The sequence below is a fragment of the Lepisosteus oculatus genome, chromosome 6 (genome assembly GCF_040954835.1).
Source record: "Lepisosteus oculatus isolate fLepOcu1 chromosome 6, fLepOcu1.hap2, whole genome shotgun sequence".
In the NCBI taxonomy this organism is placed as follows: Eukaryota; Metazoa; Chordata; class Actinopteri; order Semionotiformes; family Lepisosteidae; genus Lepisosteus; species Lepisosteus oculatus.
Window position 1 is genome coordinate 4,216,305 of NC_090701.1, and position 18,956 is coordinate 4,235,260.

At 40.1% G+C, this 18,956-nt stretch overlaps 1 protein-coding gene across 6 annotated transcripts in view; it reads right to left on the reverse strand.

The window, feature by feature from the left end:
• The window catches only part of phactr1 (phosphatase and actin regulator 1), a 125,687-nt gene that overhangs the window by 60,163 nt on the left and 46,568 nt on the right, over positions 1 to 18,956 (reverse strand). For 4 of the 6 annotated variants that reach the window (XM_015354757.2, XM_015354755.2, XM_015354756.2 and 1 more), the window contains exons 1-2: positions 11,795 to 12,324; positions 5,157 to 5,321 (exon numbers count right to left, since the gene is read on the reverse strand). In XM_015354757.2, coding sequence (XP_015210243.1) covers positions 5,157 to 5,321; positions 11,795 to 12,044 — 415 coding nt within the window. In that variant the 5' untranslated portion in view covers positions 12,045 to 12,324. Of the gene's footprint in view, positions 1 to 5,156; positions 5,322 to 11,794; positions 12,325 to 18,956 lie in introns of those variants that run through there. The other 2 variants (XM_015354759.2, XM_015354758.2) reach the window with 1 other exon arrangement.

An 18,956-nucleotide genomic window follows, 5' to 3' on the forward strand; every position in this document is an offset into this window, starting at 1 on the left:
TCCAGGATGTGGCCTGTCCTCCACAGACTGGCTTCCTAGTTTTCCTGGATTAGTCTGGTGATTAATGGAGCAAAACGTCACCTTCTCCATGCAACTTATCCTCTCAAAAAAGCATGGTCTTATCTTTTGACCCTAATAAAATCATGTATTTTTCAACAGTTATATGTGTAGATTCTAAAGCAGCTTAATTTGGTTATTTTAACACATATCAAGATCCAAACATAGAGCATATGGTGCTTTTATGAAATCATGATTGACCTCCATGTTTTGTTATCCCAGGGGACAATATTACTCAAACAATTAATAAATATATCTTCTAAAATGTAAACAACACTACATATCTGCCATATAAGCAATTGATGTAAAACCTAGAGTGTTCCATTTTCATTGTAAAACAGTATAAAGATAACTCCTAAAATGTTTTTAATGAATAAAAGGCTATGAAACAGCAACTACAGTAAAAGACAGAAATACTGGATGTGTCATTAACCGAGAAGATTTTCTTTACTTCTGCAAAACGAGATTAGTTGGCTACAGTTAAAGGAAATTATTTGTTATTCTTTCTGAAATACAGATGTTTTTCATGGACTTCAAAGTAAGAGTGACCATGTCTGAATCAGGCAAAGTCTGGAAGGACACTGAGCTCAGAGCACTAAAGTATAGAGCAGACATTAAAATCAAAAACAAAACAGACATTTGTCCAGTATCACATATGAATGTAGTGACTGCACTCATCACAACACTGCTCAGAAACTGGTTTATAGACAGCTTTCAAAAGATAGCCTATAGGAAGTCCCACTGCATGGTTTAAAAGATCATGACACTTCCTAGCGAAATTTCTGACATCCCAGAAAGGTGAAACCAGGTCTTAATATACAGAAATGATCTACCTAAAACACATTTAGAAATACACAGATATATCAATGGACTATACACATGACTGTATGAAACCAAATGATTAGATCATTAAATGATAAGAAGTCACATCTTATTTCAATGACTTTATATTAGATCATTATTTTAAAATCATCTAACACAAATACGTACTGTATAGGAAACACACTTTACACAGATCCACATTCAGTGATTTCAGTGTAATACAAGGGTAATCATAGGTATAGTAGGTCCCTTTTCAGGGCATAAAGGCCCCTGGGAGAAGGGGGGGAAGGGCCACCATTTTTCTCAACCATCCGACACTGGAGGTGGAGGTGATGTGGTCAGCATCACGCTCCGGCCGGCCTGTTCCCCCCGGAAGGATTAACCCCTTAGGAGTGGACCTAAAAAAGCATCTGGGAGGAATCAGAGCAAGCGACGTCACCTGCCCCTACCTGGGATTGAACCCAGGACCTTCCGGTCAGAAGCAAGACGCCCTTGCCGTCTGAGCTACCAAGGCTCCTGAAGGCAATCATGACAAGAGACATTTTGTGCTTATAAGTATGAAAACATTGATAATCTACTCTTGAGGCACCTACACTAACACTTATACTCCATACACTGTATTGGATACCCTGATACTGTATCGGTTCATACTGTTTCGGTTGTAACGTATTCTCATCATGTGTTGTTATGCCACGTAATTCAGGTTGAAAACTGCTGAAGTAAGAAAAATGCCATAACATCCCACAACCTGCTGTTACTTGAAATACCGAATGCATTTCAAAACTTTAAAAGGTGCACCGTCCATTTTAAAGCTGCTCATTAAATCCATCAACCGTGTGCTCTGTTTACCAGCACTACTTTTTACATGAGAGACAGACAAAAGAAGGTCAACTTCCCTGCTTTCTTTAAAAGATCTCTGACAAAACATTCCGATAATGATCATTTTATACGTGCCTTACAATGTGAGCTTAAAGACCAACAATTCAAATCTCAACTAAACTCAAGTATGAATCATACATTAGAGACATAAGAACTGATTCAACATTCAATTTAATGCAGCATTTATTGTAGAATAACGACCTTTGCTGAAGAACTGGGCAGGAAAAGCACAGTTTACCAGGTCTAAATAGCCTACTCCATATATGCAATCTTTGGGATTTGCATTATATCCTTTAATGATATGACATTCCTTATATTATATACAGGATATGCCAGTGGAAATCCTGCAAAATTATTATCCACAAACCCTAAGGCAAGGATTTATATTATTTCAGAAATGCCACAAATAATGTCATATGGAAATGTTTCCGTTTCTGTATTGTTACCGTTTATCAAATGTTCGATGTAAGGAAGAGGAAAATAAAACATCAACAAGCTGGTCCTGAAGCGAGCCCCGTTTTGAAGACACTGGAGGTGATGCTACATTGTTACCTCACGCTCAGGTGACAGAAGGTAAAAAGTGTTGTGGCCTAGTCAGTAAATCTGCAAGGGCTTAAACAGCACCCTCATAGAAAAATACCTGATAGGGTTCGCTTCTTGTTTAATGACTCATTACTGCTCCTCTTTTCTGAACAGCCATATGGGTTTGCAGAAAACCTAATTAAACCATTACAGTTAAGCAGGAAGAAGCCCCACAAGGAGATTAAGTCAGAATTTAGAGAGAATGCATTTGGGAACTAAGGGCATTATCAAGATGTGCTCAAAATAGGAAAGGAAGCCTTTTAATTAGCAAACTGTACTGTATATGAATTAAACAGATTTTAAGCACTGTGGGCATTCTAGTACACTCTTTTGGTGTATACTGTATATTAATTTGTATGCTGTAATATATGTGATGAATTTCCAAGAGCGTTTTTCAATGGTTTTCATTGTTTGAGACTTTTTAGTTTGAGGAACATTTTCAAAACTGATGACTTGAGAGCTACAGAGACAGATTGCAGGATTGCACTGTTGAAACCCCAGTTAGGGATAGAGTTAACATTCCCACACTCCTTAAGACATTTTTTTATGCTCAGTGCTGGATTTGAGGTTCCAAGTGAACTTTAGGATGAGCGATAATGTGCTCTCTGCAACTTTTTTTCGGAGACTTTTGGCTGCTCATCTTGTACAGTACATTTACAGTGTCACCCGTCAACTGTCCTAGATGTCTGTACCTTCTACAGTCTATCTGGCATTATTGCAATATAGAAATAATGAGCATTCACTACTGAACGTAAGATGCTTTTTTTCTAAAGATGAAAATGGGTGTCTACTGTCAGTAACTCAGCCTTGTAGCTGAAGTTGCTTTCCTGGTTCCTTGAAAAGATGACTGGACGAGAACCACGGCAAACAGTCAAATGATTAACACAGAACACTTGGCGTCCTCTTGTTTCATAACTGCTCTCATGATGATTTTCTGACGTACACCTGTACAGGGACTTGTGCAGATTCTCACATGCAGCTGGTGCCCCTCAGTTAAAGGCAAGGCCGTGCAGTAGACACACACTTCACGGGCTGAATTCTGCTGCCCTGGGAACATATTCTTCAAGCACTCACACAAGAGAAAGATACTGCACAAAATAAGAATGGAAAAAAAATAACCTAGCTATGGACACAGATGAAAGATCTAATACCCCCCAATTTCTATTGCTCTCATCCTCACTGAAAGATCTTCACTCAACAACCCTTTGTATGCTAAGAGCAGTCCATCATACTGACTCCAGCCTGTCTTCACTCACTGTAGTGTACAGTACATCCCCTCTGGTACATCTACCATCAAGTCCCTAGACTAAAACATATACTGTACATGATGCACTCTGGGTTCTCTTGCATACAGTAAATATGCAGTTCTGTTCAGTATGTTAAACAAAAATATATTATAAGCCTCCATCCTACAGCAATTTGCCATCGCCATGACTATGCTGTAGGCATTTTAATATAAATAAAATTGTTAAAGTGACCTTTCTAAAAGGAACTAAGGCTGAACTAAGGCAGTTAGAAATACTGTACTTTAAACAAGCTGCAATATCACTTCATAATCAATCACTTCCCCCTTGAGTTTAATAGTAAAATAGTAAAATAGTAAAAAGAACATAAGGCGCATAATTTACAAATGAAAAATCTGCCGCTGTGATATGACATTCTCTAATGCTTATATAATTAAGATTATCTGATGGAATGAAACACCATTAAAGAAAATTTTAATCCAGAAGATTTTTTTTCACTTTAAGAAACTGAGTGTGCAGAACACACTATTTTGGCAATGAAAAAATACTGTATACTGTACCTGTACCGCTGTGGGCATGCTAACCTTGTTTGTGTCCTGTGGTGAATTACTGCATCATTGGCATGTGAAAGCCAACCATTTTAACTCACAGGCAACTGTTTTTTTTTTCTCCAACTGGAAAACTTGATCTTCTGCATCTTACTTCAGAACTATGCAAGTATGGGAATCATCTCTCTCTTCCAAACCCATAGTGCTCCTCACTAGGTTTTCATTTCTAAAAGGTAAGAACTGCCTTTAAAATACTGGTACGTTTTTCTGACTAATAAGGAATCTTGAAAATCAGTCTTTTCCTTAATATTGTGAGCAAGCATTGCAATTAACAGTGCAAGAATTAAATTAATACTGATTCAGTTTAAAGGAAAAAGTCCACTTATAGTTTTTACACCGGATAAATGCCTTCTAATTCTAAGGCCACCCTGAGCGCTGTCCGTTGAAGCAGTATGGGACCACTATCCTATTTTAAATCCCTCTAATGGCCACACATTTAACATTTAAGGGCTTCCACAGAAAGTTCTGCTCACCACACAGAACCTGCTGTCAACAGCTTTCCTACTCCTTTAATTGACTCTTTTTTACTTTTAAAGCACAAACTATACCATGTGCTACTTAGAGCTTGAAAGGAGCTCAAAATAGAAATATAATATCCCGTTAAACTGGCAAATCAATATCGACAGACTCCTTATATCCCTTCAATAAGATAGTGTGCAATTAATTCAACTTTTTTTTGCAATTCACCTTTTCATGCTGCTGATACACCACCACATTCTGGCATCGCAGGTTTTTAACTAAATGAGACATTGCAGCAGAAAAGACCTGAACCTTGCGTCTCACTAGCGCAGTGAAAGAGTGGCTAACCCACACCTGCTTGCCACTTCCCAAAGGTAAAGTGCACATGCTGGGCGAAACCCCCAAGGAAGGGCATCCCACAGTAGAAGCCTAGAAAGGCTTTAACTCATGGAAGAGGGAAGACGTCGCTGAGCAAGACCAGGCCCAAGTGAACCGTTTGTCTTACCTGCTGACGTCTGCTTGAACTTCTCACTTTTCTTCTTCCTCCACTTCCAGGGCTTGAAAAGCCTGCCCAGCGTGGCAAACTTGCTTCTTCTCCTGATGGGAGGGGTGTGAGTTCCGGGGACGAGGGACTCGGAGCGCATCGCAGCCAGTCTTTCTACTTCCTCAGCTGGGAGAGGGAAGGGAAGACAAGCAGCGTCAACGGAAGCACAGATTTGTACACAGCCTCACCGTTCTCCACTCCTACCCTTGGAAATCCCACGTGTGCTTAGATCGAAACTGACACTGTACTTGCCGTGCTCTTGCAAATTGTCAATACTATATTCTCCCATAATTACAGTTCCCACAATGGAGCAGCTGTGCTGCACAGGCGTGCTCTTCACAGAATGCGGATCAGCAGTTTATCTTGGCCCCTCTTCTGCCAACACCACAGCCCCGTGCCAGCCCTTTTCTCCTCCCCGCTGGTAATCTTGGCACAGAACTGCATTCGTGGAAATAAAGAAAACCAAGAACTGAGAACCACACTGTGGAAAAAGCGGAGCAATAGTCACCTTAGATGAGTGGCAAAAACTACTGTCAAATACAAAAGATCAGAGCAAGACCAGCTCGCTAAATGTCCAGTAAAAAAACCTTCACTTCGATATACATACAGTCAATCATGAGTTCCAGATTTGCAGATTTCCATTTTTATTCTTTTTTTTGTGTGTTTTGTTAAACTCAGATATACTGAAAACCCCAGAAACAGGCCCATCTGAAGGGTCAGATGTGCAGATCTATGGCCGAGCTGTAAAAGCAGCTCTTTCCAGTGGGTAACTATATGGCCAGAAGATGCTAAATATAGAAAATCAGAATCACACACAGACAAAAGTCCCGTGACTTCCTGTTACGTTTTGTCATAGGAAAGATCATGCACGTTTTCATGAACGTATCCCCTTACTTCTCCTTTTATCTATTTATTGCCCGGGGGTGATTAAGAACAATATTTCAATAAAAAGCAGTTTTTTAACAGGCTCACCGTCCAGACTGCTCAGTCTTTGGGCCTGCTCTGGCCTCCTCGATAGATAAACATTCCAGTCCATTTTTAAGTATTTTAAGAACTGCTTCCAAAATAAAGCGTGAGATGGAGAGCAGACGTTTATTGTCTGAAAGTTTAGTTCTATGTATACAGTGCGTATCCTACCATGGAATAACAATTGCAAAGCTGCCACGTTCAGGACACTGGAAAGACTACCTTGAATTGTCCAGGGGTGCTACAGCAGGGCTCTGAGTGTGTCCCTAGGATGCTCATTGCTCAGCTTACAGGCTTTCTGCTCTCAACAGATTTCCGGGAGCTGCTGAGTTTGTGCTGGAAACATTGTTTGCAAACAAAACAACAAAACTGAATCAGCGACGGAGGGAGAACTTCATTGGTCCTCCGTATACTGTCGCGAGCAGTAAAGACACGCACACAGAGCGGAATCCCACAGGTGACGGCGTGAAACTGTCCGGGTGCCACTGGGCACGGAGGACCCGACCCTCGGGTGTAACAGTGGCCCCCGGGGCCTGCCGGCCCTCCAGTGAAGTCCACGAGGGACACACTGGACAGCGCGCCTGTCAATCCCACCACAGGACGGCCAGCGGCTTGGACAAGTCCACAGGCCCACTATCTCCCCGCGCAGAGCGGACATACGCTAGGAAACAACCCACCATTCCAAAAGGGTGGGCACAGCTCACACAGAAACGGGTGTTTCCAGATTTAAAGACAAACAAAAAAAAAAATACGACCCCACCCCGGACTTTTAGTCAGGCAAACCAGACTGCAACATTTTCGAATCAATCCCGGACAAAGAAAAATCCAACTGGCCAAAGACAGACAAAGAAGGAAGGCTGTACAAAAAAAAAAGTTATTATGTTAATTATACAAAGCGAGCTACAAAACTTAACAATGAGAGCTTGTCATTTTCTCCATGACAGATTTTTAAAAAAACATGTACTGTAACTGTACTGACTGCCTTTTATGAAGTGTTTTTAACCATGTAAATCAATACATACTTTCATAGTGTTCGTTAGAAAAGTATGTTATAGGAGTCATTTACCATGTATCATTTAAATATGCAAATAACAATGTGCAGACATGAGATGGGAGAAGTGATTGATTGATTGATTGATAGGTTTTAGCTACTGGCTGTCTCCAGCATCGTCAAGCAGCAAATGAGAAACCAATGAGTGATAGGATTTACCCTTTTCCCTAAAAGATTAATGATAAAAACACGAGACTGTATATACAACATGGAAGGTTATGGACATTTAAAAAGTGTTCTTTGACATAAAGATTGCAACTTTTCTATTCTACAACCCAAACATTACTCCATAATACATTCTTCTAATGATTAAAAATATGTTATCATCCATAGACACAAATACCATCTTAATGACATAATTGTGGATTTAAACCATGAGTATTTTAAAATGTAAATACTGACACAAAGCACTACAACAGTTAACCGATTAATTGAAATATAAATTGCAACTTTGCTCAAACCCCAGAATTTAATAAGCCAAAATGTACACAGAGGTGGACAGCTTTTCGATGAGACGCTGTGTTGTGGGGAGTTAAAAGTTTCCATAGCAGGCACAAGCGTATCTACAGAAAACTACAAGAAACGTCACCATGCCTACTGCTAATGACTGCCACAAAATTCACCCACCTGAACACTCTCAGACTTGCATTAAAGAGATGAGAGTCTATCACAGCACCAGCTTTGACTGGGGAAGTTTTCACACTATGTTCATTGAGTATAGTTTTGTCAAACAAAATATATATATTGTTCAGTTTGGAATTGAATTGCATTTACACATATCTAAATGTGTATCTAAACTACAAGAATAAAAAACTGTTGTCTATGAACATACTGTATCATTTGTGAAATGATATTAAATGCACAATTAGGCTACGTATGTAGGCCATGTGGAAAAAAAAGACATGTCCTACATTTTTCACTACAAGCTTTCTGATAGAAGAAAGCTGTCTCAATGCTGCCGGCCTGCTGCAATGTCTCTGACCCCAACCAATAAACAAGTGCTTAAAACCAAGCAGCAGGGAAAAGAGCGCCCAGACAGTTCCAGATCACGTGACTTCGCAAGTCTCCCTGCCAAAGGCAGCGTACACTGCGACCCCCAACCTGCGTCTCTCCACGAGAATGAGAACTAATACAACAGCTTTCGAGACAAGCAGCGGACTCACGGCAACACTGCACAAAATCCCGGTTCTGCAAGAGAAAAAGCCCTCCCGACAGCCGAGCTGTAGAGGGATCAGATGCTCCGCTGTGCAATTTTCGGTCATGGATGCAGTCTGAGATATGAGCAGGACAGCCAGGCTGTCAGCATGCCAAGTGAAATGGGAATGTTTTGATTGCGTATACAGTGACACAGAACATGTACCACGCACTGTACCACAGTGTATGGTCCTTCCAAGCACACTGACTTAACTACAGGCTTTTTAGATTGTTTCAAACATCTTCTGGCCATAATATTGACCTCTATTTTTTCTAGAATTTTTTGGAAACACAAGAGCTCTGGGGCGCCGTCAAGACACAGCTACAGTAGAATACATCTTTCAGAACCTGCCGCATATTGGTTTAAATAGAAACGTTTAATTCTTCAAGGGGCCATGTGAAAATAATGTCACAGTGCTCGCAGGGAGAGGGAGACCACAAATGCATAAGGTCAGAAGGCCTAAAAACAACAGAAAATCAATCACATATTGCCATAAAAGGCCTGTCTGCTCCAAGGCTACATTTAGGGTCATGCTTGTATTGACTTATCACATTTACAGTGTAGACTTTATACACATGAACTGGTTTTCATTACACCTATGCACGTGGTTCAATTGAATCATCTGGTAATTCACATCCAGCAAGAACTGGTTTGCTATTCAGACACAGTTTTCTGTACATAGCCTTTGAATTCATTTTGCAGCCAAAGAGATAGAATCTGCATTTGGTATTATCTGACTTCCTGCCAGTTTGTCAGTGGGATCATTAGGAACATAAAATTATGCTTACCAGGTTAGGAGAAAGACAGAATGTAGCATGAACAGATATTAGCATCAAAATCATAAAACAATTGTGTTTCACATATTTTATACAGGAACTGTTTGTTTCTTCAAAGCGCTTTTTCCATTTCTCATATATACAACAAAAAAGAGGCCAAGTATCTCAAGCAGAACAATTTTGGCATTTACAAATGTTGAGCTTTCTGAAGCTTATCTAGCCCAGCTTTTTCTAATTGCACTTTACGAAAACAATCTCACCAATACGCTACTCTGCACTTCAGAAATCACCTCTTTCTATCGCTATAATCTCATCTTCACCTTTCTGACTAACTGAACCTGATCAATACCACTTCAGGCAAGCTTTGGATTTTCACCTGCATTGTGTTTTTGAGAAAAGACAAAATAAGGCATTTGTTCAGAATCACTGGGCTATTAAACTAACAAACAGTAGAGTATTTATTGAACTGCTAATATTTAATCAGGTGTCTGCTCAAATAGCTATAAGAATGTAATACACATTACATTCCAGGGATCGAAAAGCAAAACCTTGCACGTTAAGAGAAGATCTTAAAAGATGAAGAATATAAGCCAAAAAATCGCAAACAACTCTGGAATGTACGCCTGGGGGCCTGTAACAATATCTCAGGAGGGGATTGGAAAAAAAACTTCAGAGGAGAATTCCTTGAGGTATTAATGCAGTCAGGCAGTCTTGAAAGGGAGACGGTCACGCTAAACAAACACAAGGTCTCCAGTTGCTACAGTTAGGATCCTTGCTTTCCTTTTCAAAACTGTTTAGTGGTGTTGGTATAACTTTATAGAGTCGTTTATTATATTCTAGTAGTTTTCAAGATATACAGTCGCAATTGTTAGGATAGAACTGATGCTGATCTTCCTTAATTGCTTGTATTCACACATATATACAGCAGTGTTTTCTGTTCAGTTTCTGTCTGTTTAAAATGGGACAATACAGCAATTTTACTAATTGAATTGAATGCTGTCTTTCATTTGTGCAAGACGCTAATGTAGTTAACTTTGTAACACATTGGAAGCAGACTGCGTTGATTCGAAGGCACAGAGTGATAACTGCCGATACTTCACATTATAATATGAATTGTGTTTATCTTAACAACAGTAAATGATCACACTCCACTTGAGCTCTAGGTGCATAGTATTCAACTCATGTGCAAAAGAAAATGTCTTTATCACCTGAACAAAAAAGGTCAGAACGCTCCATATGCAGACATGCAAGCAGACAGCTTAATAGATCAAATAATAGCCAATCTTATCACTTCGCAGATCACCCTGAATTATCGTAAATGTAGGATGTAGCCTACTATTATTGTTCAGAAATATTTTCTGTTTCATGCAGTCATTTCTAATCAGAATTCTGCGCTACTTAGTATTAAGGTCATGTAATTTCATAAAAAGAAATTCTACATCGAAATTGGAATATCAGTGTAAAACTAAAGATGTTGTATTTTTGATTTTAATACCGAAAGACAGCAGAAAATATAGTCGTTTCTACTTATAACTACTTTAAAAAAATCTTACAAAGCGGAATAAAATACACTGCTGCAAATTTTATTCGCACTTATATTGTATTTATTATCTTGAATAACAGATAAGATGCAGTAGCGCAATTCTACAGAAAGGGTCACCAACACCAAAACATTGATCTTCTAATGATCCAGTTCTATAGCACACATTTCCAAAGCACTTTTTATTAAAATAGGAAAACAGCAGTAGAGTATTAATCTCCCCAACTGCACAACCACATCGCCACTATCTTCAGCTTGACCACCAACCTTATTAGGCTTTCGGAAATATATAACATTTCCGTCCTCCGTTAAAGCCCTTTCGAGAAAAATTGCGGAGTTAGACCTGAAATAAACTTTAAAAATCCAATGGATTTCATCCCCATTCATTAAAATTTGATAAATGAATTATTTCACACAGTTTCATTACCCATAGAGTGTGAATGTGTCCGATTTTTGTGTCCACTGCCTCTTTGTTTTTACTTTCATGACATGAGCCCGAACAACCATAAAATAATATTTATGTTAAAAAAATATAATAAAACGACATTGTATCGGATGCTAATGTACTATCATCTCTGAATTGACAAAGATCATCCTCTCTTCGCATATTCTTTACAGCATTTTTTTACAGTTGCCTACATCTGAACCAGCAAACAACGAAGAGAACTGAATAACATTCTGCAACAGAGCGGGGAGACCGGAGCATATCGATTAGCTATACGCTCTATATATTAATAATAAGCACACGTATGTGAGCTACAGACCGAGGAGGGGTGGGGGTGTTTTACAGCCGAATTGCGGCTTGTTTGTCTTCTGCACGTTTTATTGTCAGGATTTCCACGCACACTTTGCTGTGAAAACAGCCCTGGCCATCTCGGGGGCTGTTTACAGCAGCGAGCCGCTCCGCCGCCCCCGCCGCCACCACCACCACCAGCCCAGCGGGTCCAGCGGATGCTCCCGCACTCACATGCCGCACTGGCCGGGCTGAGCGACACAAACAAATCCCCCAAAACAAAGACGACAACACACACGCACAAAAAAAAAAACCCTGCGCCCTGCTCACTCACTCACCGTCCTGCGCCTCGTTCCCGCGGCTGCAGTTGCTGCAGATGTGCTTGATTTCTTTGCCTATGTGGCAGTGGATCATGAAGGACATGTTATTGTGGTTCGCGGGCTCCTTGTGGTTGGCGAGGGGTTTCATCCTGACCAGGTAGAAAGCTCTCTTTTTAGGCTTCTCGTCGGCCATCCCCGCCGGCGTGCCCTCCCTGTATCCAGCGGTCACCCAGGTCCCGGGCAGCCTGGTGCCGGCAGAGTCCGCCATCGGTTCAGAGAAGGACTAGTACTCACTCGAAGTGATTTACGTCTGGCTGCTCGCCACACAAGGAGGGGATAATGAACAGAAAGGTCCGCGATTGACTCCTATCGACCCTTCTGGCTCAACAACTCCAACCAATAGTCTCGCTGCCTGACGCTTTACTATATTATTATTTCCTCTTCTCCTTCGGTTCAGAACGACTCCCAGCATGTAATAAAACCTCCTCAGCTGTTCGAGAGCTTAATCATTTTTGTAGCTCTGCGTATCCCTGCAGCTTACGGTTCAACAGCCACCCCCATTCTTTAAAATGCAACAAATGATACAATTAACCGTGTTGTGCCTCTGACGCTCCTAACGCTGCGTTGTCGGATCTAAGGCATTTACAAAGCACGCCCCAGTCATTATCATGGAAGGTTGCCAGTTCACGAAAACACAGTTACAATACCAACTATTGCCCCAGTCCGTTTTAAAAACGGGGACTAATGACTTGGCTTTGTGAAGGGTCGGGTCTTAACGCGTTCCAGTGCGGAGCAAAAGTTGCAAAACGTGCTGACAACAAAATTGCATTCTAGGTCTGTATACCTCTCAATAAAATGAGAGTACTAAGGGGGAACCCGTTGGATGGGGTAGTTAATACATCAGTATGATGTAGTAGTTCAGCATTTTCGATGGAGTATTTTAAAACGCCTTAAGTCCTGTGTAACACGCCTGTCCGGGTGTTGAATGTGTACAAAGAGGAGCCATTGTTCATTGTATTTGTCTACCCTTGGATGGGGGGGTTAACGACACGATTGCGACGCCGGTGTGTGTTTGTGCGCCTCAGGTCACCCTCTACGCTTCACGTACTGAGCTCTGTCTGTGCTGTGGTCAGACCGATCTCCGAGCCATTAGGGACCAATCGAGAAACGCTTCTCACAAACTGTATGCAGTCTATAACGCTTGCTGATGAGACTTAAAAGTAATATTTTGGATTGGGAACCTGATAAATCATTTAAAAGGAAATCTGAGAATTAAGTTTGGAATAAAAAATGTTCTTACCAACACTGAAGACATGGTGAGAAATACTGGCAGACAAGCCTGTTTTCAGCTTGGACCTCTTCAGCATTGGCAAGAGCTTGCTTTCTTTAAAAAGTGATTTCCAGCTCGATTAAGAAAAACTGTCAACGTCTGGAAAGAATCCAGAAATGTTTTCATCATCCTCATGTTTTATTTGAGTTTTCCTCTCCGGGACCACAGTTAAGATAACATTTCCTACAGTACACAGTCCAATGGCCACTGAAGCACTGAGAACTCTGGTACACAGGGAGGAGAGCCACCTACTGGTCAACCAACACCACTTCCAATCCAGCAGCAACCTGATACTACAGATACTCTACCAATACAGGCCACACTCGGGCTTGCTTAGCTTCTGGTAGGTGAGGACACAGATTATTCCTTTAGAAGGAAGGTTTTGTTACAAAGTCACGGGATTGAAGATTTTAAGAAAGTGAGAGTTCAGATTAGGAAACTGGGGCAAACACCTTTCTGACAAATGCCTAGCCATTGACGGAAATAGGCCAGATACGGGAGAATTTAAAGAGAATTAGTCTTTTAAGAAAAACACTGTAGCTTTAGGTACAAAATGTTTCACGAGCAGTACAGTATAGATTTAGTTATGTTAAGTGTAATTTGAACATATCTTGATGACATTTTGCTCTTCAGAAATTCCAAGCATTTTAAAACTGGCAAATTAAAAAAAAGAGCTCGATTTAAAATTGTCCCAGGCAAATTAAAGGACATTCACTTTGATATTAATATCTCCAAAAGTGTCTTAAATTGTGACACAGTGAAGCCCTTGTTAAACTTACAAAAGCAGTTTAAAACGTATTAGTAATAAAAAGAACAATAAAGAGAAGACATTTAAAGTATGTTTTTCTCAGTCCCCTTGGTGTTGAATAACGTGTTTTTTCATGCAGACTGATTTTGTTTTTGTATTATTTGTGGCAGTGTGGTTTATGAAAGTGATTGCATTTCTAAAAAAATAAAATAGGATTTTGGAATGGACCACTCCTTGCTTCAGATAAGCAGCAACCTGTGAGCTGCTGTTCAGAGCAGTTTTCTCTCGCTAGTGGTCGATCAATAATTAACAATCCCAAGTCAATACCTTCATTCACAAATTCGTCTGTGTAGGTCAGTTCGGTGTGATTCACACTGTGCACTTTCTTGACCTTCAATAACACTAAGCAGATTCATTTCCATGGAGTGCTTCATAGACTGTTAGAGCTCTTCTTCTTAGCTCGGGTAAGATTATGAGATTCTCCTTGGTTAGTGTTGCTGAGGACTTGTGAAAGGTATAGTACATTGACACATACAGTATGAGATGTGACTGTTAAATAATGATGCCTAATACACAATTAATACCTGAACGTATACACCCTATTGAGTGTTGTCTAAGAAAAAACGGTCACTCTGGGAGACTATACCTTATTCCAACAATGCCTTTGCTCAAAACATTTTGGGATTTCTTCTTTTGGAATTGATTGCAAGACCTGCATTCTCTTGAACATCAGTGTTGACAAATGTTCTTCCTTGGAAGGTGTAACTGATTCATGGAAACAGCCCAGAGTCAATCTGATGAATGAGGTGGGTGGTCAGGCTTTAAGTCTTCACTGTTTCTGTCACTGAATCTTCACAGTAGTGTTCCTAATGTTCAGGATTTCTTTCAGAATGCGTTTGGCTTGTTTTTTCATCTACAGTTAACTGTTCTGATGTCATTCTCACAAATAACAGTTGATTCAGAGGAACCAAATCTCAGACCTTTACATTGGCCTTGAGGGTGATTGGACAACTGCTTTGTGACTTTAATTCATCCTCAAAAGCTTCCTACAGCAAGCACCTCACTTGGAGATTTAACTTCAAGTGAAATTAAATTTTAAATTTAATTATATTCCCTAAATAACTGCGTCTCCTTTTCATGTCAAAACAGGAACTCCTATTCAGCACAGCTGCCAGAACAAGACCAAATCTCCGACCTTTATACTTTATACTGCTGTTGCTGTACGTTTAGATATAAACCACAAAGACCCGGCTTTATCACTCCTCCCCACACATAAAAGACCCTTGTAACCCTACAGTCACACCTTGGGCCAGAGCATTATTCACAATCTTGATTAGTGCTTTAGAAACATGCCTTTCTATACACTTGGGGATTAATGTCTGTCATAGATACCTTTCCATTTCAATGTCAAGAAGCTAATCCATTATCATAAGAATCAATATAAAACCCTTATGTTACCAAACAGCCTTCATCACTGTTCTTGTTATGAGAAAACACAGTAGAGAAGACACCCATCTGGCTGCACACTCATGCAGCATCACACGCTATTTAAAATTTCTTTTAGGATTTTATGAAATTACATCTGAATTTCTGAATAATATATATATATAAAATCTGAATTTAATTCCCTCTCATGTGTTTGCCAGTTTAGTAGTACACACTAGGTTTGTTTCCATTCTGAAATATCATGTACTAGTGCTACTGTTCATTATTAACATACAGGGTATGCACACTTTTTAAAATTAGAAATGAGAACTTGCTTGGAATGGGTATATAATAACCTACAAGCCCTGCATACTCTCACAAGAAATGATGGCAACATGAACGTGGCACAGGATTCTACACGCAAGGAAAGTGTTTATGTCTGAAACCAAGGTCTTCCCTTTTCCTCATTACGCTGAAGAACTCTAGTCCAGAAGTTCCCAGTCTCAATCCTTGGGATCCAGACATCTGCTCATTTCTTGTTCCAGTTCAGTTGAATTTGAATTATTTTCAGTTCCTAAAATGAAGGAGGGTGTTTTAACTGTCGCAACTCTTATGTTACATAAAAACCCCAACCTGTCACGATGCGCACCGAAGAACCCTATGCAGGTGACGAACGAAAACAGTTGGGCTAGGCAAGGTCGGCGTCGGTGAGGCAGGCTGAGTCGAGATCCCCAAGGCTGAGATGAGAAGAATTCCTTAGAAAGGTTAAGAAACGGTGGAGGAGCTAGGAGAACAGCAGGCTGTTTAATTCCAAGCGATAACGTGCGGGTTGAGGAAGGTATAAAGAACAGGTGTGGTGAAAGGCAAGAGGCGTGACGGGATGATTATTTCGGGCGCTGTCGTTTCCGAGAATTGGATCGGGCTGGTGTCTGATTATCTGAGATTGTGGGAAAGTGCCGGCGTTTAGGACGGTTAGGGGACTGATTATGAGGGATCATGACACAACCTTTATCAGAGAATAAAAAGCTTGCAAGGGTTCTAGCCAAGCAACGTGTCTGTGCCATTAAAGATTCACACGAGTAAAGATGAGCACCAGCTGGTGTGTGGGACTCCAGGACCGGGACTGACGATTCCTGATTTGGGGCGGTCAAGGAATCACAGCGTATTTTGAAAATTGAAGCAATATTGGGCGGAGCGGTGGCTCTGTGGCTCAGGATCTGCGCCTGTGGCTGGAAGGTTGCCATTTCAAATCCCGCGGCTGGCAGAGGAATCCTACTCCATTGGGCCCCTGAGCAAGCCCCTTCACCCCAACTGCTCCAGGGGCGCTGTATAAATGGCTGACCCTGCGCTCTGACCCCCAGCTTCTCCCCCTGTCTGTGTGTCTCATGGAGAGCAAGTTGGGGTCTGCGAAAAGACAAATTCCTAATGCAAGAAATTGGATATGGATATTAAAGTGATCTTATCTTATCTAATATTGCAAGAATATTACTAGAAACCTTTAAGTGGTGAATACCTAGACTGCTGATCAGTTCGCAATTAATTCAATGAATTTCACATCCTGAGATTAATCACAATCCTAGACAGAAACTCAAAAACTATGCATTGGCTTCCTAATGTTTTAACTGCAGAATACAGTACAACCCTTAATAGGCCCAATCGGTGCTACAATGTTATGATATACCATTTTTAAAAAGACACGTTATTTTTTCTAGAACACCTTTCAAGAGGTGTAGGTACTTCTAAATGGCAAAAATCAGATTAGTCTTTTGAGAAATTAATCATTTTAGTGTTTGTATACAGTATATACAGTATATACTGCACATCGGATTCACATCAGTGTAATGCAATCTACGCCACTCTGTATCCCTGAAATGTGGAGAAAGGAAAGGTGGGAGGGGGTTAATTTTAAAGGGTAATGAATGACGATTGCATTTATATAGTGCTTTTTATCCCAAAGCACTTCACACATAGATGAGACTGACTTCATCCTCTACTGTGGATATACTCACAGCAGCAATGCTTTGTTTTAGTTTTGAGTCACATTTCCAGAACACAAGGTACAATACATTTGGAAAATAAGACCAAATGAAAAGGGCTGGGGGAGGGGATAATAAAGGTATTTTGTTACAGCACATTGTGTTCATGGTGTGTTCAATGGAATCTCAAGTATTATAATACACCTCATGATGGTTTGTTTGGACATCAGTCTACATTAAAAACTGTACATTTCTATATATTAAAGCCTATAAATGACTTTCTTAGGAACTTGTATTGCCTGTACCAGTATGGATTTTGAGATTATATTAATATGAAGAATAAGCAGAGGAGCAGAGGATTTTAGAGGATATTTATAATCCATCAGATGACACCATAGCTCTTAAAGATAATGTTAGGATGGAGCCTAATCTTTTTTCTTGCTCCTGAGAGCTATAAACCTACACTTCTTCTATGTCATCTGCTCTAATGAATGTTTATTAAAATCAAATTAAAATGTGCTAACACATTATTCTGTGCATACTGTTCATAAGAGCTTACTAAGTATTTGATAATATTGCACTGGTAGTACAGGTTCTCTTTACAGATGTCGTATTCTCTAACTTAACACTGTTCCAAAGGAAAGACAAACAAAAACGGGAACTACTGTATAATTGTAGACATTCTGACACTGTAATGAAAGAAACAGATTATTCAAAAGATAACTCATTGCCAGAAATGAATGTGAAAGATAAGTAAATACAGTGAATGTTATGGTGTGTTTCTAGTGTCTCTCTACAATGTTTTGGAGATCTTCAAGATATGGAATGTTTAAGCAAATTTTAGATGTTCCTTTCATCACTGCTTCTCATCACTGAATGATCAACATATCTAAACCCTTTTATTATATCTAACAGAGAGTTACACTAATGTTATACTTATGTTAAAGAAATGAACACATTTTGGTTTTGCCTTTTGCAAGTGACTTTTTCCCTTGGAGACTTCAAAGTCACTCCTTTGCCCTGCTTTGACTGAACAGCCCTGAACTGTGGTGAAATGAAGCAGAAACCTTTGACATAAAAACAAATGCCCTTCAGACAGCATTCGTTCCTCTCAGATGAAGTATCCTTGGCTGTTTACGAGCAGCTTGAAAGCCCATGCCAAATGCTGAGATGTGATCACCTGCAGTGTGCTTCGCCTCAAACCCCCAAGACTTATTTTTATGTATTTTTTATCAGGTCTGCTCCTTTTCTTGTGATTTTCACCAAGATAATCTCTAACAAAGTGGTTTATTTATTAAATCACTGAGAGAGCTGGACAAGAATTCTCGGAGAGCATCGTTGATTATTGTCTTTATGTCAGTTCCTCCTACACTGAGCAACACTCCTTTTGCCATCTTTCTGTAGCATCTGGACCTTTATGAATCCTTTATGAATAACGTAAACAGCACTGTGAATACAATACACAACAAAACAGCCACACACATCGGCTGAAATTGAAGATAAAACAATAAATACTATGTGGCATGAACATCTGGATAGTTCAAGTGTTTGTATATTGCACACATTCCATTTGATCTTTAATGGGGATAATATTTGTACACTTCCCTGACACTGCATGGTATAACTTGCTGTAATATAATTCAGATGACACTGGAATGGGGCATCATGAAATATGAAACATTTGAACTGTTGTTGGGCAGC